The sequence below is a fragment of the Gavia stellata genome, chromosome 28 (assembly GCF_030936135.1).
Source record: "Gavia stellata isolate bGavSte3 chromosome 28, bGavSte3.hap2, whole genome shotgun sequence".
Classification (NCBI taxonomy): Eukaryota; Metazoa; Chordata; class Aves; order Gaviiformes; family Gaviidae; genus Gavia; species Gavia stellata.
The window spans coordinates 1,265,605-1,288,628 of record NC_082621.1 but is presented as its reverse complement, the minus strand read 5'-3'; the positions used below and the strand labels follow the sequence as shown (position 1 = coordinate 1,288,628).

Below are 23,024 nucleotides of genomic sequence, written 5' to 3'. Positions count from 1 at the left end.
ATGCCCGGGGACCCTGTCTCTCCAGTCCGGCCAGGGCTCCCCGGCATGCCCGGCAGTCCGTGTTCGCCCTTCTCACCCTGCCGGCACAGGGTGTGTGGAGCGGTGAGCGCGGGGGCTCAGCACCCCATGTCCCCCCAGGCCCCACAGCGGCAGGGCTGGGGCAGCCCCGGAGCCCTCCGATGGGCTCGGTGCTGGGGGCTGCTCCCGGCCGGGGCAGAGAGAGGGGCTGCTGAGCCAGGCTGCTCCATCCCCATCGGCTCTGCTCTGGCCCCAGGGCCATGGACGGGCTGGGCTGGGAACCCCTTACCTTTAGTCCAGGGAAGCCCGGCTCCCCTCGGAGCCCTGGTTTGCCAGGGAGCGACGCAGGTCCTGCGGGACCGGGGGGTCCTTCGTGCCCGGGTACCCCAGGGGGCCCTTGTGGGCCTGGGAGCCCCGGTGCCCCCGGGGGTCCGTCTGGCCCAGCTGAGCCTGGAGACCCCGGAGGTCCTTCAGCCCCGGGGAAACCGGGAGGTCCCACAGCCCCTGGCGGGCCAGGGGGTCCTGGCTGCCCCTCCCGCCCGGGGACCCCCGGGGGGCCTTCGTGGCCTGGGTAGCCTGGGGGTCCGGGCTGGCCGGGCAGCCCAGGGGGGCCTGGGGGTCCCCGGTTCCCCGCAGGGCTGGACGCTCCCAGCTGCGTGGTGGGTTGGAGGGAGAGAGGAAAGACAGAGCAGAGTTGGTGAACGGCTGCGTCCCATCCCCGGGTCCCACTCCTCTGGGCTGCCCACTCCCACGGTCCCGCGCCCCAGCCCTCCCCGTCCCTGCTGGTCTACCCGCAGTTGGACACTGCAGCCAGTACCGGCATCGCCCGCCCGCCCCGGCATCCCCTACCCATGCTCCCCACCCCAACATCCCCTACCTGTGCCCCCCACCCCAGCACTCACCTCGTTCTCCGATCCCTCAGGGAGGGCGGCAGGCACGGGTCGGCTCCTGGATCCCCAAGTGCTTGGTGGTCCCGGGGGCCCCGGCGGTCCCGGAGGACCTGGGGGGCCCCGGGGACCCTGGTGACCTGGCTGCCCTGGGCTGCCGGTCTTCCCTCTCTCCCCAGAGAGTCCGGGCTGGCCTCTCTCTCCTGGGGACCCTCGGTCGCCTTTCTCTCCCTGTCGCGGAAAGACAGAGCCTAGCTCCCAGCTCTCGGCACTTTCCTCTGCCGGCACCCACCGCAGGGACACGCTGCCCCCCTGGCAGAGGACAGCTGAGTCACCCCCAACCCAGACCCCGAAGTGAGAGTCCAAATCCCAAGCGGAAAAGGTTTAGCAGGGCCAAAAGAGTGGTGAGATTTCTCCCATTGGGTCCCTGTGGGTCCCCACACCCCGTGCCTCTCCCTGGGGGGGACCACCGCACCTTTGGGCCGGGAGGGCCTGGAGGGCCGGGGCGCACGGGGCAGGTGCAGCTGGAGCCGTTGTGCATCTGGAGAGGGAGAGAGCGGTGAGCTGCGGGACGGGAGCCCCGGCTGCAGGGTCCAGCACGGGCGCCCTGCGCCCGCCTCTCACCTGGCGAGCAGGGTCCATCTCCGGGGCTGGGGGTCCCCGCCGGGGCAGCCCCTTCGCCGTCGTCTGTGCGGAGGAGAGAAGGGGCTGAGTGCCAGACCCCCGAGCACCCGAGTGCCAGATCCCCTGCAGCACCATCCCCATCCCACCCTGCCAGCCCCAGAGCCCCTTGCCTGGGTGCCCATCCTGGGCTGCCCCTCGCAGCCCCCCAAGCATCAGGACCCCTCCACCACCTTGATCTGCAGGAACTCCTCTTCCTCTGCGCTCCCCTCGAACATCTCCGGGGCAGCCGTAGGTCGGTGCTGCTAGGACAGACAGGGAGAGCTCAGTGTGGGGCCGGGGGGGATCCCGGGGGGGGCACACGGGACCTCCCTGAGCCCTGGCTGCCCTCAGCCTCGGGTGGGGGCTGAGCCCCAGCGTTGCTGTGGGACTGCGCCGTGTGTGGGGATGCTGGGAGCTGCCACGGCTCCTTTCCAAGGGGGCAGAGGCGGTTGAGCCGCAGCTCGGGGCTGGAGCAGGGCACGCTGCCCTGCCCGGGCTGGCGCGGCTGTGCGGGCAGGGCACAGATAAGGAGAAGGACGCGGCGAGGGGCCCGGCAGCGGCTGGGGAGTTTCGGGAGGACTGGGGGTGCAGGGAGGGGATGCTGCCCGGGGAAAGGCACCTGGCCTCGTGTGCGCGGTGGGGCATGTCCCGGGCCCTTCACTGCCCCCCTGGCGAGGGGCTCCCGGTGTCGGGGGGCTGTCGCCAGTGGGGGTTTGCTCAGCAGCACCTTCTGTGTGGGCTCCACGCCGTCAATGTCTCCGTCTGCAGGAGCAGAGGGGCGATGGGGCAGGAGGTGGTAGGGCTGGAGGAGGACTGGGGTGGCACAGCACTCCCAGTTCCTGGCACTCGCTGTGGCCACAGCGGTGCCACCAGCAGCCCCGGACCCCGTCACCCCACGCCTCACCCTCTAGCCTTATGCCGGAGGTGCCCCCTCCTTGCTGGGGTACAGCAGCTGGCGGTGCCAGGGAAGCCGTGCCCCCATCCCGCCGTGCCTACCTTCCTCCCCGTCCAGGGTGGGTGCCGTGGGGGCCGTGGGGCTGGTGCCCGGATCCAGCGTGGTGTCCTCTGAGCCCAGGGGGTAAAACCACTGGGCCGTGGCGGGGGGCAGGCACCCGGCCAGCACCGAGAGGATGCAGAGCGTGCGGAGGAGGCGCTGGGGGCTGCCGGACCCCATGTTGCTGCCTTGGGGCCAGGATGCCCAGGACAGGGGGGCTTGGCTCATCCCGCTTCCCTGTGCCGTCTGCTCCCGTGGCCCCGGCACGGCTCCCGCTGTTATCACAGCAGCCCCCGCGCTGCCCGACACGCCCCTCGCCCGCCCCAGCACCCGCGCCCCACAGGCCACATCCGGCGGGGGCTGAGCACCCACGCGGGCAGGTCACCCTCTGCCCCGCCGGCCAGGGGCGAGGAGGGCAGCCGGGAGCCACGGGGAAGGGAGCCAGGGCCAGGAAGAGCTGCTGGAACCAAGGCGAGGGAGGGCCGGGGAGGAGATGCTGCCTGGAAATGGGGAGTAAACCCAGTGAGGAGGGGAGTGGAGGAAGGGGCTGGCTGAGAGCAAGGGGCATCGGCTGTGGCGAGAGCCCGGCCCGTGCCTGGCACCGGGAGGGGATGGAGGTTGGCTCCCGTGTCGGCCGGGCTGAGCCCTGGGGACGGGGCTGCGAGAGCCCAGGAGGTGTTGGAGTCCTGCAGCGGGTGCGATACCTGTGGCCTGCAGTGTGTGCAGTCACCCTGTCCCACAGTGGGTGCAAACGGCCCTGCGTCTCCCCGGCTCCGTCAGGGCCACCCTTGGCTGGGGTCTCCAGCCCCCTCTGACCCCCAGCACCCCTTCTGCCTCTGCCCTGCGCTGACCTGCAGCCTCTCCCCAGGGCTGGGGTCACTCCAGACCCTGCTTGGGGGAATTGCAGGGAAGCAGCCTGAGCCCCCCACAGCCTCGGGAACCCCAAAGAGCCATCGAGGTTGGGAAAGACGTGCTGGGAGCCTGCAGAGCCCTGGGGCTGGGAGCACAGAGCTGCCCCGTCACAGGCGGGGGAGCTGGGCTGCACCGAGCACCGTGCACCGCACACTGAGCACTGCGCACCGTGCACCGAGCACCCTCCTCAGCTGTGGGGCCATGATCTTGGGGTGGGGGGCAACATGGCTGTGTGGTGCACCAGTCCCGGCCCCCCTCTCCATCTCGCAGGATGGTGCTGGGATGTGGACCAGCAGGACTTGTGCCTGGCCAGAGGGGGGACAGCCCCTGGGGCCACGCAGCGAGTGCATCCCCGTGCCCCGTGCACCCCGCCGGCTGCTGGCGCTGCCCCACTCCCTCCACCCGCAGACACAACAATCTCCCCAGCGGGCGCTCAGCGCTGCCAAGGCCTGATAAGGTGCCGCGGCCCGAGCGGGGCTGGGCACCTGTTTGGGTTTGGCCCCAGGCTTGGACAGTGTGTCAAGGCTGGTGCCTCTGCCCCAAGTCACGGCCACCACGCAGCAGTGCCAGGCAGGGCAGGGGCTCCGGGGCAGTGCCGGGTTCCGATGCCTTGCAGGGCCCCTGTGCCATCTGGGAGGGGAGAAGGGGGGCAGGGGAATGTGGGGGACACGGACCCTGCCCGCCTGCCCAAGTCCTACCCGCCTGCCCGTGTCCTGGCTGCACACTCAGTGCTGCCCAGCTCACCTGCACAGCAGAGAGAAACGGTCCTGGGAGCCCCCGTGGCCAGTGCCACCAGTGCTGGCACTCAAGCCTCAGAACGCCAGTTTGACAACTAGATGTGCTCACCCATGAGATGAGTTTGTGGTTCTCAGCCCCAGGCCCTGCGTTACAGGCTGGCTCTGCTCCTCTCGAGGGGGCTGCCATGTGCTGAGCCCTTTCTGCGTGTGGACAGGGTGAGGCACCCTGGGGAGGTGGCTTTTTGTCCGCTTGCTGCTCCCCACCTTCCTCCCTCTTGCTGTTCAGTCAGGGCAAAAGAAACAAGTGATGTCCAGTATCGCAGCTGCACAGGGCCCTGCGCCTGCTCTGATCCCTCCTGGGCATTAAATTCCTGGGCACAACCAGAGCTGGGCCCTGGCGTGACGCCCCTCATGCCTCTCTCATGGCCTGCTGAGCCCTGCCACTGGTCCTTGGGGACTAGCCTGCCCCACGGCGAGCGGAGCTGGGGCAGGAGCCGCAGGGGCTGCAGGAGCTGCAGGCTGCTGCTGTGCTGGGGCAGGATCCCTTCGGGGCAGGTGCATCCCCTTGTACATCACCGCAGGGCAGCCCCCACCTCCCGGGGCCCCTTTGAAGCTTCGCCCACCCCTGGCAGGCTGCCCCACGTCCCACCCGCTGCACGGAGCCCCATTGCAGGGCCCAGCAGCGGGAGACAATGTCTGAGCGTTTACGGACCGTTAATTGCCTCGAAAGTGGTGCAGAGCGCAGTCACAAACCGCTGCTCAGCCAAGTCCTTGGCGGGGTTGGGGACCCTGCGCGACGTGGTTGTTCCCTGCACGTTGTGCTCGCCCCATAGTGCCGCAGGGGGCCGGGCTGGCCCCCCGTGTCCCACAGGGTGATGGTCACTTTCCTGATGGGCTGCATTGTCCCCTGTTGGTGCTGGTGGTGCAGATGGTTGTGGTCATCTTGCCAGTCTTTGTGCAGCACAGGGTGGCGGTTTTGCCAGCGTTGACCGGGGCCAGCGTGGTGACATGGCCAGCACCCAGCTGCTGCTGTGTCGGTGTGTCCCTGCACACGAGGGACAAAGCTCTCTGCAGCACGCAGCTGCTCCTCGTCCCATGGCATGAGTTCGGCCGGTCTCTGCCTTACCCCTGGCCATGGCGCGTCCTGTCCCGGGCACAGGGAGAGGGGCTCTCTGCCCCCTTGCCGCCCCTGCAGCGAGCTGGGAGCGTGGGGGACAGCCCGTGCAAGGCCTGCCCAGGCACCGCAGCACCGGCAGCAGGGCAGGGGCAGCGAGGCTGAGCTTGTGCCGGAGCCCACCCCACCCCGGGCTGTGCCCACGACCCCCCTGCCGCGTCCCCGCGGGTCCCCTCGCCCTCCCCGTGCCCGCCGCTGGCTGCGATGCCCGGGCGCAGCTCGCGGGTCACCAGGCCCCCGGGCGATGCTCGGGACCCGTCCCCCCGGGCTCAGCGGGGGGCCACTGCCCTCTCCCGCCCCCCGCCCTCCCGCGGTGCTGCCCGGGCGCTGCGGGGCCTGGCGGGGCCGGAGCCGCGGCGGGGGGGGGGATGCTCGGGCTCCCCCCCTGCGCCTCCCCATTTTCCTAAATAGCCACTAGGTGCCGGCAGCCTGCAACCGACCGCGGGGCTCTGCGGGCGGGGGGGCGCGGGGAGCGGGCGGGTGCGGGGCGGGGGGGCGCGGGGAGCCGGCGGGTGCGGGACGGGGGAGCGCGGGGAGCCGGCGGGTGGGGGACGGGGGGGCGCGGGGAGCCGGCGGGTGCGGGACGGGGGAGCGCGGGGAGCCGGCGGGTGGGGGACGGGGGGGCGCGGGGAGCCGGCGGGTGGGGGACGGGGGGGCGCGGGGAGCCGGCGGGTGGGGGACGGGGGGGCGCGGGGAGCCGGCGGGTGCGGGCGGGGGGGCGCGGGGAGCCGGCGGGTGCGGGGCGGGGGGGCGCGGGCAGCCGGCGGTGTGCGGGGCGGGGGGGGCGCGGGCAGCCGGCGGGTGCGGGCGGGGGGGGCGCGGGGAGCCGGCGGGTGCGGGGCGGGGGGGGCGCGGGCAGCCGGCGGGTGCGGGACGGGGGGGCGCGGGCAGCCGGCGGGTGCGGGCGGGGGGGGCGCGGGGAGCCGGCGGGTGCGGGCGGGGGGGGTGCAGGCAGCCGGCGGGTGCGGACGGGGGGCGCGGGGAGCCGGCGGGTGCGGGCGGGGGGGGCGCGGGGAGCCGGCGGGTGCGGGGCGGGGGGGGCGCGGGCAGCCGGCGGGTGCGGGACGGGGGGGCGCGGGCAGCCGGCGGGTGCGGACGGGGGGCGCGGGGAGCCGGCGGGTGCGGGCGGGGGGGCGCGGGGAGCCGGCGGGTGCGGGCGGGGGGGCGCGGGGAGCCGGCGGGTGCGGGCGGGGGGCGCGGGCAGTCGGCGGTGCCGCCCCGGGGCGTCGCTGGCAGACCGGCGCTGAGCTGCCCGCGATGCTGTGCTGCCGGCAGCGCTTTTGCTCCCGCCGGGGACCTCCGCGCCCGGGACCCGGAGCCCACCCCGGGCTGCCCCACGCTGGGGGTCTTGGCCACAGCCCCCCCCGATGCAGCCCCGTATGCTTCGCACCCCTCCCAGTTCATCCCAGTTGCTCTCGGGACCGGGCGGGCGGCGGCGGGCAGGGTGTCGGGGCGGCTGCCGGGGGCAGCGGGGGGGGGCTCGGGGGGCGCAGGGCCGGGGGTCCCCGGGCCGCCCCGGCGCCGGAGCCGCCCCGCCGGTGGCCCCGGTGCTGAAGCCGCCCTCCCCGGTGCTGAAGCCGCCGCCGCCGGTGCCGCCGCCGCCCCCGTCGGCGGGGAGCGGCTCTCCCCGGTGGCTTCCCGGTGGCGGCGGGGGCGGCCCCGCCGGTGGCCCCGGTGCCGGCGGCGGGAGGTGTGGCCAGGGGCCGCATAAAGCCGCCGCCGCCCCGCGCCCGCCGCCAGCCGAGCGCCGCCACCCGCGGGCCGGAGCGCGGAGCGGCGCGGGGCCGCCATGCGCGGGGCCGCCGGGCGCGCTCTGCCGCCGCCGGTGCTGCTGCTGCTGCTGCTGTTGGCGGCGGCGGGGCCGGGCGGCGGCGAGGAGGCGATCCAGTGCCCGCCCTGCTCGGAGGAGCGGCTGGCGCGCTGCAAGGCGCCGCAGGGCTGCGCGGAGCTGGTGCGGGAGCCGGGCTGCGGCTGCTGCGCGACCTGCGCCCTCGGCCGCGGCACCGCCTGCGGCGTCTACACCGCCCGCTGCGGCGCCGGGCTGCGCTGCTACCCGCCCCGCGGGGTGCCGCGGCCCCTGCACACCCTCATGCACGGCCAGGGCGTCTGCACCGACCTGGCCGACGTCGAGGCCATCCAGGAGAGCCTCCAGCCCCCAGGTAAGGCCGGCCCCGGGCGGCCCAGGGGCGGAGGGTGGGTGCCCGGGTGCCAGCGGGGCAGCCCCCCGTTTGCCCCAGCCTGCTCGGCGAGCGCTGGGGCCGCGGGGCTGGGAGCGGGGCGGGGGGCTCGGCAGGGACCCTGCGGCGGGACGGGACAGCCCGGGGATGGGGGTGCGTGGAGTGCGAGCCGGGGAGGGCGAAGCGCTGAGCTGCTTGAGCTCCCACAGCCGGGCACCAGCGGGTCACGTCCGTGCCATCCTTGCCCACCGCGGGCACAGCAGTGCCACGGCCGGTGGCACCGCGCATGCCGGAGCGGGGTGCTTCGCAGGGACTCGTCACCCGCCGTGCCCCGGCTGCAGAGTGCCCCCGGACGGCGGGGCAGCCCGGGGTCGCAGGCTCCCGCAGCCCCGGGGGACAGATCCCAGCTGCCGGGGAAGCTCCCGGTGCGTGGTGACCCCTGCGCTGCGCCTTCCCCGGGATGCTGCCAGCAGCTCTGCCTGCACCGCCCGGGGGAAACAGGAAAGAGGCCTCGGGGCACCTGCTTCCCTCGTGGGCACGTCAGGCCGGGCTCTGTGCCGGGGCTCTGCCGAGCCCTGTGTCCTTCCCGCAGCCGCGCAGGGCAGCAGGGTGCAGACAGCAGGCAGGGCCAGGCCGGAGAAGCCTGCTGCCCGTGGGCTCTGCCTACGTGTGTCTGCCCCAGGACCCTCTCGCAGGTGTTGATCATGCCCCCCCTGCCACCTCCTGGTGCTCGGGCAGGGTCTGGGGGCCGGGAGCGGAGCCAGAGGTGGGAGCTGAGCCCCAGAGCTGCGCAGGTCACACCGCGGCTTTGACAGTGGGAACGGAGCCACTCCCGGTGGCTGAGTGTGGAGACCTGGCCCCTGGGGCTGGCCTGTCAGTGGGTCTGGATGCTGCGCTCTCCCTTCCCTGTCCCACGGGCTGTGATGGGGACCACATCCCCTGGAGCTGGGGAGCAGCATCCCGCCATGGGACGGTCCACGAGCTGGCCTGGCCCTGTGTCCCTGCGCAGGGTCACCTGGAGCTACCCGAGGGGCAGAAGGGGCTGGAGCAGTGTCCGTCCCTGTCCGCCCTGAGGGCCGGATCCCAGCTTCATTTCCCTTCTTGCATGGCTGGTCCACGGCAGCTCCGCTGGTGTCCTCATGGTGAGGAGTGCCCTTCGTGGATGGGCCCCTCTGGCCGCCCCTCTCCAGGGCCAGGAGTTGGCCACGAGTGCTCGGCATGGGGTCCGCTGCGGAGACCCCCTGCCCTGCCTGTCTGTCCTCATCCCACATCCTGCAGGAGCTGTCTGGGCTCCCTGGCCCGGGGCTGCGTCGGGCTGCCAAGGCCTGTTGGTTTTGGCCGTGCCCCGTGTAACACAGCATTTTTTCCCAGAGCCTTTAGGAAATGGACTTGCAGTTTTTTCCCTTCCTTCCCGCGGTGTTTTGGCCTTGCTGGGGACGGGTGGGTGGCGGTGGGAGCCAGGCTCACCCGCCGAGCCCCGCGCCTGCCTGTAGCGTTGCAGGTGGCAGGATGGGGGAGCGGGCTGTGGTGAGCCCCTTTGCCCGGGACAGCCTGGCAGGATGCGGGCAGGACACCCCGCGGCACATTGCTCGGTGCGGCCCTGGTGGGAATGTCCTGGTGGGACATCCAAGCTGCGGGTCCCTGTCCTACTCTGGCAGCCTGGAGCCAGTGGGAGCGTGGCGCTGGAGGCTGCAGGCTCCATCGCTCCCACCACAGCCCTGCCTGGCACAGCGAGGGCACCCTGGCATGGCCGGTGCGTCCGGCGCGTCCCCTTTGGGTAAGCAGAAGGGAATTAAATGCCTGTTTAGGAGCAGGGGCGTACGGAGCAGGTGTCCCCCAGCTGCACCCGCGGCCCTCAGGGCTGAGCCTGTGCGGGTGCCGGGCGTGCAGAGGCTGCAGCGGGTGGGCGGGCGGGCGGCTGGGAAGCGGTTAACGTGCAGCTCGTACAGTAAACACTTTGTCTGGGGGCTCGGCCCGGGGGGCTCTGCATTCCAGGGAAGAGGCTGGGATGGTGGGGGCTGGGCTGAGGTTGGGCTTTCCGAGGGGTTGGGCGATGGCTCCCTGCTCCATCTCTAGGAAAGAGCCTCTCCGCTCGCCCGGGACCCACAGCACCCACTGGATAGGACTGACTAGGAAATGAGGGAGTGGGTGGCCGCTCTCCTGACCCGAGACCCTCTCCTGTGGCTGCGAGTCTGGGCACCTTGTGCAGGACCCTGGTCCCTGCCTCCTGCTCCAAGCCCTGCCAGCTCCGGGCTGGCTCCTGGAGCAACCTGCTGCTCGGCTGGAGCCCTGCGACGTGGCTGGCCCCGGGAGGATCCAGCTGCAGCTTTTCGGCACAGCCTGCGGGTGCCTGGGGGAGGCAATGGCTGAACCCGTGTGTGGCAGACGGGAGGAGGTGAGGATGTTTTCCCCAGCACTCATGACAAGTGATTTAATGCTTGGTAAATAATTATGTCCGGGAAAAACTGACCCCTTGGGAGTTGCGTTCATCCTGCTTGGTTGCCGTAAGCAGTGTCTGGGACAGATCCTGTTCTCTTCCCGTGTGTAGTGACCAGGAGGGACGGCAGTGGCAGAGCCCGGCTGCACGGCGCATGGGCAGTGGGGACAGTCTGGGTTCAGCCCCCGGCAGCATCCACCCCGCATGCATCCGTCAGTGCCCCTCTCCGCCCGCTCAGGGGGCCAGGCGAGGCTGCTCCCCTGTCCTGTCTGTCCCCTGGGATGGGGTCTGGCCTTCACCCATGCTTGGGTTTCTCCAGGCCGGGTGCTGCTCCCGGTGAGGCTCTGGTCCCTACGGGGAATGATCTGCATCTCTCACTCCATCTCCTGCATCCCAACGTCTCCTCCATCCGGCTCACGTTGGGCACCGAGCCGGGAGGCGCAGATGTGCTCGGCAGGGCTCAGCAGCGTGTCCCCGTGGGATGGGGCCTGGCTTCCCAACTGGCATCCCTGGCCAAGGGGCAGTAGGTGCCTGGTGCCTGTGCCCCAGCCACCCCTGTGCCCCGGCTCCCCGCACTCCGCTGGGGCCAGTGCAGAATCACAGAATCAGTACGTGCTCGGCAGGATGAGCACAGAATTCCCCGTGCCGGAGCCTGCCAAGTCGAGAGCCCCGGCAGCTGCCCTGCGGCCCTGCCAGGACCACCCGCAGGCGACAGCCAGGGTGCTGGACGGGGAAGCGGCGGGTGCTGGGACTCGCTGCGGCTCTTGGTTCGTGTGCCGTGTCGGCTGCAGACACGTGGATGTGTCCCCTCCGGCCCTTGGGGCACGTCGGGTCCTTTGTGCCTGGGCTGGCGGGGTGGGGGGCGCGGGGCTGGAGCTTTGGGGGCCCCTGACACTTGTCCCTCTCCCACGGACACACTCCCGTGGCGTCGCTCGCTTCCCGGGGCTCTCCTCCCATGGGAGCCGCGCGGTGGAGCCGGAGCCCTTCTCTGCTTGCTCCCTTGGGCTCGGTGCGGTGAATCACAAGTTCAGCATGTGACCGACCTCATTTGCAGCTCCCGTTAATTGAAGGCGATGCTGAATGACTCGTTTGTGTCTCCTGTCTGCAGCCGAGCAGAAGGCCGGGCAGAAACTGTCCTGCCGGGACGGGGCAGCTGCTCCGCGTGGCCGGCGAGGGCAGCACCCGTCCCCATCCCTTTGGCACCCACTTCCATCCCAAACTGAGCAGAGGGGTGTCCCCCAGCCCTCGGTCAAACAGGCACCCCCCACTCCGCTCTGCCTGTCCTCCCCTGCCGCTCGGAGACCTCTCTCTGCCGGCACAGCTCCAACCGTGACGGGCAGCACCGGGGTGGTGGTGGCCAGTGCATGGGCTGCCCTGCGCGGCCAAGGCTGCCAGGCGGAGCCGGACTGGGGGGAGAGGTGTGGGGAGGCTCGGGGGCACCCGCAGGCACCGGCGCTGCCGGGTTGGCATCCAGATGGTGCTTCCCAAGGGGTCAGGGCAGAGCGAGCTGCACCGGGAGCGGTGTGGGGGGCTGGTGGGTTGGGGGCCTCCAGGCTCCACAGAAGTTGTTTTTTCCACGTCTTTGTGCGTGAGTGCGAGGAGTTTCCTCACCCAGCTGGTGCAGGAGGATTGCCAAGGGAGGCGAGAAGCTCCTCGAGCTGCTGCACGTCGCTTAGCGGGTGGGAAAATCACCCCAAGGACCGCAGCGATCCCCATTGCGGGGAGCGGTCCTGGAGCTGGCGTGCGAGTCGGGGGACCACCGGTCCCAGAGCTCTGTCCCCAGAGCTGAGTGCTGGCAAGAGCCGCCTCGCTGTCTGGAGGCACCGACGTTTCATGTGACCTTACGAAAATGTTATTGGCATCTGGTTTTATTTAAGCCGAGAGATTTGACGCTCTGAAGGCGGCTGGCGGAGGGAGGAGGGGTGTTCGTCCGTGCCGGCGCTGGGTGAGGGCTTCCCCCGGGGCAGAGCGGGCAGCAACCAGTGCCTCCCAGTCCTGCCTTTCCCCTGCTGCCTCCACGGCGCATGGAAGTGCCAGGACTTCGGCGTGGTGGTCCCCACCGGTGCCAGATCTCCCGCCCAGCTCTTCCTTGCATGAGTCCCTGAGGAGGTGCACGGGGGAGGCGGTGGAGGGAGGGATCATCCCTGCCCAAGCCCCCCAAGCCCCTGGCTGGGCTCTGCCGCCAGCGCCTGCGTTGCACCACAGCCCCGTGTTTGGTGCTGCCGGGGCTGGTGCACGCCAGGGCTGGCACCGCTCTGCGCGGGGTCCTGGAGACTTTGGGTTTGCGTTTCAAATTTCAAGGGCATGAGACATTTCCTGGAAAAAATTGACAGATTAAACAAAAAGCAAATAACACGAACGAAGGAGAAGGATTTGATCCGGGCTTTGCTGTGAACTTTAACCGCGCCGCTGGGAGTGGGTCCAGGAATGCTTCACTGCAGGGGAGCCACTGTGCGAGGTGCCGATGGGAGACCGGGGCTGGGATCCCGCGGGGACTTGGTGGGCAGGAGGCTGCAGCTCCGACCCCGCTGCCTGCCTGCTGCCTGCCTGCGGGAAGGGGCGGTGCCGGGCACCACCCCAGCAGCCTCCATCCCCGACGCTGTGAGCCCCTGGGTGCTTCCACCCATGACCGTGACCGTGACCGCCCCCCACCTGGTTTGGGAAGGTCTTTCCCGTTGCTGGCTGCAATATTGATTAGTATAAGCCCAACCCCGGGATAAACTCGGGCAGGGAGCCCAGGCCGCTTTCCTCTTACAGCCCAGGCGGGTTGGGAGACAAAACACTGCTCGGGTTGTGCCTGACACTGCTCCGAGCGCAGGTGGGACCCCGGCTCCCTGGGACGCCCCCGCTCAGCAGAGCATTAGCGGGCTCCAAACCGGAGGAACCGGCAGCTTTTTAAAAAATAGTCGCGCCGAGAGCTCGGGTCTCATGACGCTCCCTCCAGCTGCCAACATCTGGGATTGCAGTTTGGCTGCGCTCCTGGCGCAGATGAGGATGCCAAGCGCCGCCTTTCAGGATTGGCCCTGCAGGAGATTAACTTTCTTATTCCAGGAATTTCTTCTTTCATGTCTTCGTGGGGGCTGTGCCCCACGGCAGAGCACGACTCCACTCCCGGCCGCGGCGCCCAGTCCTGCCCTGGGCTTGGCGGGTGCTCAGCATCGCCCTGGCGCAGCCCCAGTGCCCCTGTTCCTGCTGCAGCTCCTCAGAGGCAGCTTTTTGGGGGCACTGGGCTCTTCCTGGGGCTCCCTGGCTGTGCGTTCCGGTGTCACCTTCCAGCCCCATGCGTCCGGTGCTGTGGGTGAGCACCCAGTGCCTGGTGGCACGTGGCTGGCCGGGCACAGCCAGACCCTCGTGCTGCGCAGCACACTGGTGCAACTGTTGGCGCTCTTGCAGCGTGCATTTGCAACCCTACAATAACAGATGCATGGCAACAAGCCCTTAAATCGTGGCTAATGAGTCGTAAAAACTCCCAGGAGCCTTTCCCAGTGCTGCAGGGAGAGCTCAGCCCAGTGCGGTGGCAGGGACGGGAGAGGACCCAGGGCTGGGGGTGACGCCTGTGGGGACAGGGGCGGGCGGTGTGGGGTCCAGTACCACCGGCTGTACGTTGTGCCTGGGGGTGCAAGTTGCTCCGTGGGGGCTGGCGCACCGTGGGGGCACTGCCATCCCCGGGGCTGCCCCGCGGCGCTGAGCCCCGTCCGGTCTGTGTCCTTGCAGAGAAGGAGGAGATCGACCACCCCAACAACAGCTTCAGCCCCTGCAGCATCCACGACCGCAAGTGCCTGCAGAAGCAGCAGGCGAAGCGGGTCAACAACGGCAACAAGATGCGCAACAGCGGGAGCCCGTACCACCGTGAGGAGACGCGGCCCATAGTGAGCACCGCGCGGCACCGCGGCAGGCGACTGGCACTGGGCGCTGGGGTGGCGCTGGGCTGGGGAGGGCAGAATGGGTGCTGAGCACCCCTGGGCTGTGCTCCAGCGTCAGCGGAGCCTGGGGCAGGAAGGGGGTTTGAAGCCGGTGCTTGTGGGACGGCCCTAAGGGTCAGGGTCCCGGGGCGCTGGGGCGGGGGCATGCGCCAGCCCCACTGCCGGCTCAGCCCCCCCTTCCCGCAGGCACAGGGCTCGTGCCAGAGCGAGCTGCACCGGGCGCTGGAGAGGCTGGCCGCCTCGCAGACCCGCACGCACGAGGACCTGTACGTCATCCCCATCCCCAACTGCGACCGCAACGGCAACTTCCACCCCAAGCAGGTAGGATGGGCTCTCGCCCATCACGGGGGGCTGGGGGGGGCACTCGCGTGGGGGCATTTCGCAGAGCTGGGAGGGGGGATGGACGGACACACAGACAGGCTGGTGCCAGGGCATGGCAGGGCACCCGCAGCTCCTGGCTTCAGTGGGAATCACCCTTCGGGTGTTGTGGGGCCCTTTGCAAGAGCCCCGGGGTGGGACGAGGGTGGCAAAGTCCCTGCGAGAGCTCCTGGTCACCCCAGCCAGGCAGCCGGCGGGGATGGGGCTGTGGGGGCCAGGCTGGGCGCTCCTCACCGAACCTGTTCCCTCAGTGTCACCCGGCGCTGGACGGGCAGCGGGGCAAGTGCTGGTGTGTGGACCGCAAGACGGGGGTGAAGCTGCCAGGCTTCCTGGAGCTGAAGGGGGACTTGGACTGTCACCAGCTGGCGGACAGCATGTGAGCGCGACCGCGGTGGCCCTGTGCCGTGCTGTGGCCAGGACACCCGCCGGGGCTGCGTAGGAGAGGAAGAGGGAGGACATGACCGCCGAGCAGCTCCCTGGTGCTGGGGGACCCTGGCATGCGCCCTGGATCGCCGCTGTGCTCTGCACCACGGGCTACCTACGGCACGGGGCACGGCACCATGACCTGCGCCATGACCACTAGCCACTGCCACAGAGGGGTCCCGGGCATGCGCCAGCGGCACCTCCATCCCACATGGACACTTGGCTTGGACAGACGCTGCCCTGGGGCTGGTGTCAGGCTGCCCGGGTGGAGCGGGGGGAGAGCACCCACAATGCCACTGCCCCTCGGTGCTGCTCCCACAGCCGCCACTGCCCGCCTGCCCCATGGTGCCCCCCTGGCTTTCGCCCCGGCCCCTCCGTGCTGCGGCGTGGCCAGGGGACCCGGAGCCCGGCGGCTGCAGCAGAGGCTCGGCTGCTGCCCCGGTCCAGCCTGGCCCCGCAGGCAGCCGCGGACATGCCGGCGCCTCGTGGGGTGCCGCAGTGGCACCCCCGCCTGCAGTGCCTTGCTGTCCACGCCAGACCTCTGCGTGCGGCAGCAGAAGTGCCTCATCCTGCCCTCCCCGGCGGCGGGAGGCTGCCCAGGCAAGGACCCGGGGGGCCTGGGGAGACACCCCCCCACCACCGCCTGCCTGGGGCCCTCCCTGCCTCCATCTCACCCAAAGCGTGTGCATGCGATGGGCATCGCAGCCGCACAGAGCAATAAGAGACCTTCCCCCTCCCCGCTGCAGCCCCCCAGCTCGGGAACCGCCTGCCCCACAGCCTGGGTACTGCCTGCCCCACAGCCCAGCCCCATCCCGCTCCCTGCGCAGGGACAAAGCTGGCAGCCGCAGCGTTTTCCTCCCACCTGTCCCGTCTCCCCCTGCTCCGTCCCCAGCCACCGTCCCCGGGGCGAGGGGGGTCAGGCACCCCCAGGCACGCAGGGGTGCGTCCCGCAGGTGCTGGGTCCGAGGGGAGGGTTGGGGGACGAGGGACGCCCAGGAAACGCCTCCCAGCAGAATGTGCTGCTTTTGTTGTTTTTTTTTTCCCTTCCCCAAAGATTTTTAATATTTAAAAAATGTCCTTGGTGGGACCTTAAAACTGACCGTGTGGCCCCTGAGGCTGCAATCCTCCATCTCCGCGGAATGGGGCACCGCTGGCGATGGTTTCTGTCTTCTCTTCTTCCAACTTGGCCAACGTGACAAAACCGGGACGAAATTCTGGAGCATCTCAGTGACGGGATCTGCAGATTTCGCCAGCACAAAGTTCTCAGCTGAGAAATTGTCACTATTTTTGTAGCTATTTTTTTTCTTCTTTTTTTTTAAGCTGGGCTGGAAATTTTTCACCTAAATGTCTTTTAGGTGAGAAATGGCCATGCTGGCTGCCATGGCAAGTGTGCCAAAGATGGAAGGGAGTTTGCCGATCCCCCCTGACCCACCCCCCCCACTCCATGGCTGCAGTGGGAGGTTTTGGTTTTCTGCGTGGATTGGCCCCAGCCACGCTGGTGGGTGCCAAGGCCCCCGATGGGAACGAAATGTTTCAGTTTTAGTGAAACACCCTTCTGCCCGCCCGGTCCCCGGCAGCTCCCCGGCATGGCACGGCAGCCCCCGGCACCAGCGGGGGTGTGGGTGGGGATGGGGATTGGCAAGTGCCGCCGTCCCGCTGGCCTGGGCTAGCCGGACAGCAAGGACGGAGCAAGCTGGGGCGGGGGCTGACACCGGTCTCAGCATTGCAGCTCATCGGCACGGCTTTGCCTGGCTTCTTGTCTGGGTGACAGTGTCCCTGTGTCACATCCCGTGTCCCCAGGTGCACGTGTCCCAGCGTGGCCACAGCACCTTCCACTGCGTGTCCCGTGGGGCTGTGCTCCTGCCCCTGCCCTGCTGCAAACCGCCGTCCCCGGCAGGGTCCCGCAGAGCTGTCGAGCCACCGGCTGCATCCCTGTTCAGTGCCTCGCCGGGCTCCTGCCGAAATCCCCTGCCTGCCCTTGCACCCTGCCGGATCCCCTGCCTGCCGCCGTGCCGCCCGCCCGGCTGCGCGCGGCCCCGCTCGGAGGAGGCTGCACAGTGTCTGAACTGAATCAATTTGCCCGGACGGTGGTTGGCGAGGACGGGGGTCCGTGCCTCTGCCGGAGCCCCTGGCTCCCCGGTGCCACTGCACAAAGGATGGGTTCCCCAGGGCGCGAGGAGGTGCCACTGGGGACTGTGGCCGGTCACGGTGCTGGTCCTGTGCGGCCGCGCCAGCAGCACCGTGGTGGGGTGCAGGATGCAGTGGCAGCCCCAGCGTGCCGGGCTCGGCCACCCAGACCCTCCCTGCCTGCAGCCAGGGCAGTGCCGGCAGATCCAGCGGAGCCTCTCCTGGTTTTGGGGTGGCCGGGGACGCTGATGCTCGCCAGGGCATGTTCTGTGTCCAGCTCAGAGGACTCCAGTGTTTTATATCGTCTCTCCTGTAGTTTAAGGCTGTATTTACACACGATCATATACCAGCGTAAGGCTTCCCAACCCCAGCGGCGTTTTTCCACGCCGATGTGATTTCTGTCAGTTCCTCCTGGGCCAAGCCCATCCCTTCGGACTCCCGTGTAGCACCGACCCTCTTTTACAGTAAACTTGAACCTTTGTATCGTCAAAAACAAAAAAAAGGTAATTACTGTGTTTGATTTTCCCTGTTATTTACTGTGTTTCTATCAAGTGTATTTTATCTTTGTATTGCTTTAAAGAAGAGGAGGGGGGAAGCAAAGCAAAGGAGGAGTGAGGGGTCTGCAGGGATCCCACCCAGCTGGGCGCTGCATTCCTGCAGTGCCAGTGTGTGCCATATGGCAACGCTCCCTTTCCAAACAGGCCAAATTAAACCAGAGACTGCCCACGATCTCGGCACTCTCCCGCCGTCTCGAGCCCTGGCAGAGGGTGGAGGAGCGGCACCCACAGCCCCGACCCCCGGGGAGGTTCAGCTGCTGGGCCGTGCTGCCAGCCTGCCCCGGCTCCAGAGCCCCCCCAAACCACATCCCTGGGGACCGCCGGCAGGACCAGCCCCGGCTCCTCGGCCCTGGGAAGTGCTGGTGCCGGCAGCGGAGGCAGAGCACGCCAAAGCCGGACGGTGCTCTGGGACAAGGGGCTTGAGGTTTGCACCCATGAAATCCTGGCTGGGGACCGCTGTAGCTACAGGGGCTGGTGGCCGAGCGGCTGCGGATGGCTCCGGCTCCGAGCCGCCAGCAAAAATGTTTGACGGTTTCTTTCTGCCTGCTGCCAGGGATGGGCACTGGGGAGAGCAGCGCGGCTGCACCGGCTGCCGGCGGGGCGAGCGGGGAGGGATCCTCGGCAGCAGCAAGGGACATCGCCCAGGAGCACCCGCGGGTCCTTGCTCCCCAGGAGCCCCTCCACTCCCCTCTCCGAGCTCCCTCGGGTGCAGCTCGGTGCAGGCTGGGCCCTGGGCTGCTCCTCACACCCACCGGGCAGGGACCCCCTTTGGCCACCTCCAAAGGCACCTACCTGCCCTCTGCCAGGGGCCGCGGGCACGGCCGGCTGCGGAGCAGGCTCAGGGAGGCTGGGGGAGCTGGGGAGGGCAGGGGGGCTGGATTGTGGCGTCTTGGAAGTGGAAAAAAATGCCTGAGCTGAGAGTGTCTGTTTTGTAGATCCCAGGACTGGGCTGCGGGAGCGGGGCCAGCACCTGCCTGCGCTCAGCAGCATCCGCAGCCCACGGAGCTCAGGGGCCGGCGCTGGGCATCCCACTGGGGGGGATAGACTCAGCCGCGCCATCCCTGCCTGGGCACCTGGTCCCCCCCAGCATGGGGGACACCGCACTGGGTTTGGGGTTCAGCAGCCCTGAAAACCCAGGCACCCACAAAGCCTCAGGAAGAGCTACGCCAGCAGGGATGGGGCGGGAAGCAAATGATTTCGTGCCTCCTCGTGAGTCCCAGCTCAGCCTCTGCTCGGTGCCACCTCAAGGGCAGTGAGGATCGTCACCGCCGGCCCTGCACAGTGGCACAGAGCAGGGCACAGGACAGCGGCGGGGCCCGGAGATGGTGCCAGGCTGGGATGAGATGCTGGACGGGCTTCAAAGTTCATGGGAGGACAGGGACAGGGACCGGCTCGCTCCAGGGTGACGTGCTCATGGCCAGGCAGCACCACTGGCCTCGCAGAGCTGCAGCCCACAGCATGTGTGCATTCGCATGGATGCTGGCATGCACCGAGCATCACCAGCTCCCACTCAGTGTTTTGGGAGGGTGTCAGGGGACCAGCAGCTGGGAGATGCCCAGGCATGGGAATGCCGGTGGCCGCACGCCTCCCAGCTGCCCGGTGCTCCCAGCCATGGCTCGGCTTTCTCATAGTGTTTGCAGCAAACATGCTTCCCGGGGCAGTTGTGAGGCAGCGTCGCCTGCGGTCACGTTGCAGGAGGACCCTGGGTCTCCGGTGTCGCAGCGCCCCGGGGCTGGACGTATGGTCTGGGGCCGGTGCCAGCCCGATGCTCCCGTTACTGGAGCTGCGTGGCCAGCGGTGCTCGGGGTTGTGCAAACACCCCAGAGGAGCTGGGCCCGAAGGCAGCCGTCTGCAGCCAATGTAGACAAGCGCAGTAATTTGCTGGTGCAGCAGATCGGCAGCCGGACCAGGGAAGACGCCAGCTCTCCTGGAGCCCGGCCCAGCGCCCCGGCACTGTGCCGATGGCTGCCCAGGGCTGGGGCTCTCTGGGCTCTCCTTCAGGGCCCCCCTCCGGCTGCGCTGGCGGCTGTGGGACACCGGGCTGGGCTCGGGAACTGACTTGGCTGGAGAAACGTGCGCGTGCATTTGGCAGAGCTGCTGCCGGGCTGCTGGGAGCGCGGGGGCTGGTGCTGCAGAGTCCGGGGGTCATCTGCCCCTTCCCGTGATGCCTGCAGACCGGGGGCACCCGCCTCCCCCCAGCTCCCCTGGCTCCCCCAGGTGCCGCTGCTCCTCCCTGTCGGCCGAGGGAGGTCTGCGGCCCTTTCCCTCTTCTGGAGGTCACCAGGAAGCCGGTGAGAGGAGGAAACCGAACCCTCCCGCGCCCTCCATGTGTCCAGAAGCGCTGCCACCGGGACCCCCGGGCAGGGCTCCGCCGGGACCCCGGGGCAGGTCTGCGCCGGGCAGCGGTGGCAGGACCCCGTTGTCTCGGGATGGGGGAGGCGGGCGGTGGTGCTGACCCCCGGCAGTGTCCAGTGGCGGGTCTGGGTCCCATCGGGTCCCATTGGGGAGCGAAGCTCTGCACGCTCTCCACCTGCAACAGCCGGCAGCCCCCCGTCCCCTGTGCAGGGCGAGGACGTTTCTGTGCAGAAACCCCTGTGGCCACCGCGCTGCCACCCGTCCTGCTGCCACCAGTGCTTTGTGTGTCACCGGTGCGATCCGTGTCCCCGTCACCAGGGACAGCCTGGCCACGCGCCACAGCATCGGTGGCTTTTGGGGTCCTGCTGTGGTTGGGGACACGGGGCATCACCCGCCGGTGGCAGAGGCCGATGGGAACCAACCCGCGAGCCTGGCCAGGACAGGGGCTGGGTTTGTTACAAAATGGCTGGAACTGGACCCAGGAACCAAAACCAAGAGCTGTGCTTCCAGGAAGCCCGGGACAAACTTTGGAAGCCACGAGGAGCTCAGAGAATTGTTTGTTTTTTCCTGAATCCAGGTGGTTTTGGCTGAACTGTCCCCGCGGTGTCTGGGCCTGCGCTCCAGCTACGCCGCGCTGGAAAAGGGTTTTCAATGAACTAAAAATTCCACGTGTGGAAGACGGTGCTTGGCGCTGGGCCGGCTCCCCATCCCAAAATGGTCCCAAAGCAGGGAAAAGCAGCCATCGCCCTGTTCCCCAGAAGATGAACCCTCCCAGTTGTGGCCGGAGTTCTGCAAAAGGGAGCTGGATTTGACGACGCCGGGGAGCAGCGTGCAGGGGCCCAGGCTCAGGGGCAGCAACGCGATCCCCCCCAAAGCACCGTTTGGGGCCAAAACCTTTGAATGTTCATATTCCCTTTGTGCTTATCGCTGCTGTCTGTACAGCATTGCGATAAACACAACGGAGGAAAGCAGTGCTGGTTCGCGGGCTGCAGAGCCCACGGGGTCCCAGGGCCCGGGTCCCGCAGCCGGCACAGCGCTAATTAAGTGCTGGTTAATGAGAACGGCTCTGTGCGCATCGGTGGCTCTGCCCTTACTTACGGCTTCCAGCAGCCGAGCAGAGTGCAGGCAGGGCAGGCAGGGCAGGCAGGGCACAGGCAGGGCACAGGCAGGGCGCAAGAAGGGCGCAGGCAGGAGGCAGGCAGGGCACAAGAAGGGCGCAAGAAGGGCACAGGCAGGGCACAGGCAGGGTGCAAGCAGGGCGCAGACAGGGCGCAAGAAGGGCGCAGGCAGGGCGCAGGCAGGGCGCAGGCAGGGCGCAAGAAGAGCACAGGCAGGGCGCAGGCAGGGCGCAGGCAGGGCACAGGCAGGGCGCAAGAAGGGCGCAGGCAGGGCGCAGGCAGGGTGCAGGCAGGAGGCAGGCAGGGCACAAGAAGGGCGCAAGAAGGGCACAGGCAGGGCACAGGCAGGGCGCAGGCAGGGCGCAGGCAGGGCGCAAGCAGGGCGCAAGAAGAGCACAGGCAGGGCGCAGGCAGGGCGCAAGGGCGCAGACAGGGCGCAGGCAGGGCGCAGGCAGAGCACAGGCAGGGTGCAAGAAGGGTGCAGGCAGGGTGCAGGCAGGGCGCAGGCAGGGTGCAGGCAGGGCGCAGGCGGGGCTGGACGGTGTCGTGCGGGGGCCCCTTGCCGGCTGCTGCCCGCACTGCAGCGGGTCGCATCCTGCGCTCCCAGCGAGGGGCCGGGGGTCCCTGCGGGGCTGGGCCGGGCAGCCCGCCCGCTGCGGGGCCGGGGATGCAGAGGCCCGGGGTGCTGGGGCCGAGCCGCGTCCCCCCGAGCTGCCCCGGCCCTGGGGCGCCGCGTCCCCCCGGGCCGGAGGTGGAGGCTTCGCAGCAGGACGGGGAGGGCAGACGCGCTGAGCCCACGGGGTCACAGGCGCGCCCAGGCTGGGCGCTGGGCTTCGGCTGCGCGGGGCGCAGGGCAGAGCGGGGGGACAACGCCGTCAGCTGCTGGTCCCGCGCCGGGTGCTCCCCCGCCCCGCGCAGTGACCCCGGTATCTGTTTTTATCGTCGCCCGAGAGCCGCTGCAGCTGGACGCCCTTTCGCAGCCTGGCTGGAGCAGAGTGACTTTTTCTGTATGTGCAACGCGTGCACATGCTCGGCAGTTTCAGAGAGCAGAGTAACGTATTACAGTCGCGGACATCTCTGCAGTGTTTGCGGTGAGATAAATGATCCACTGCTTTATTGAAAAGAGCCCTAAGCAGGGTTTGTTAGCGCAGGGTCCGACATTAAAACAACGTAGAGGCACCAGGTGAGCGACTGTCTGGCAGACTCGGAGCCACTCTACTTCACACTGAGATTACAGCAAGAGCTGAATCTTCAGCTGGTGTAAATCACAGCAGCACTGATTTCCACGAGGCTGCGCCAATTTACGTCATCTGAGGATCTGGCCCAAATTCATGCAAGTCATTTCCAAAAACCCAACGTTTTACTGTCATGAAAATGTCAACATTTATTTCTCGGCTTGCTGTGACGCCTGGAGGTTGAGCTAGCCTGTAACCCCGCTTTGCAAAAAAGGGCAGGAGCATTTACCAGCACCAGGCAAAAATACACTGCTCTGACGTTTCTGCCTCTCGCTGCCTCTTGCTCTTTGAGGGAAGCAGGATTTTTCAGCAGGGCCGAGTGATTTTATATGCCTTGATTTGCAAAACTGCCTCCTGATGCTGGTCTATCGTCAGGGTGGTGAGTCCCCCCGCCTGCACCAGACCTCCCCTCCCGCGGCGCTGGGGGGGGTGTTAGGGCTGAGTCCCCGAAGGTGGGAGCTCAGCTCCACCGAACGCGCCTCGGCTTGGACACCCCGAGCACAGGCGTCCCCCACTACCGGTAGAAATCTCAGCCAGAGCGTTTCAGTCCTCCAGAGCAAAGCGGACGGTGCCTGCCAGGTGAGGGAGGCGGCCGGTCCGTACGGTGAGCACAGCTCCTGTCCCGCAGCTCCGCTCCCAGCCCGGCACAGCTCCTCGCGGGCAGCCGTCCCGTGTGGCCACTGTGGCAAGCGCTGCCACCTGATGCCCCACAGAAGGTCTCGGAGGAACATCTCATCCCACCAGAGCATAAAATCTTTAACTGAGACTCTTGACGTGATGGTACGTAACAAAAAAATATAAATATGAGCTGTTGCCAAAATGCAACCCAGAAGCAGGAAAAGGTGAGCAGGAGAAGCTCGGCAGCGCATGGGCTGCTGCCAGCCCTGAGCTGTTCCCGGTTTTCGTCCT

General features: G+C 68.6%; 1 protein-coding gene across 1 annotated transcript; it reads left to right on the top strand.

Annotated features, from left to right (window-relative positions):
• IGFBP4 (insulin like growth factor binding protein 4) lies at nucleotides 1–15,051 on the top strand. Its single transcript, XM_059830158.1, has 5 exons — nucleotides 1–68; nucleotides 7,213–7,544; nucleotides 13,714–13,868; nucleotides 14,109–14,243; nucleotides 14,552–15,051. Exons 1-5 carry the CDS (start codon nucleotides 1–3, stop codon nucleotides 14,678–14,680), a joined length of 819 nt encoding a protein of 272 aa, XP_059686141.1. The 3' UTR covers nucleotides 14,681–15,051.
• Nucleotides 15,052–23,024: the final 7,973 nt, after the last annotated feature.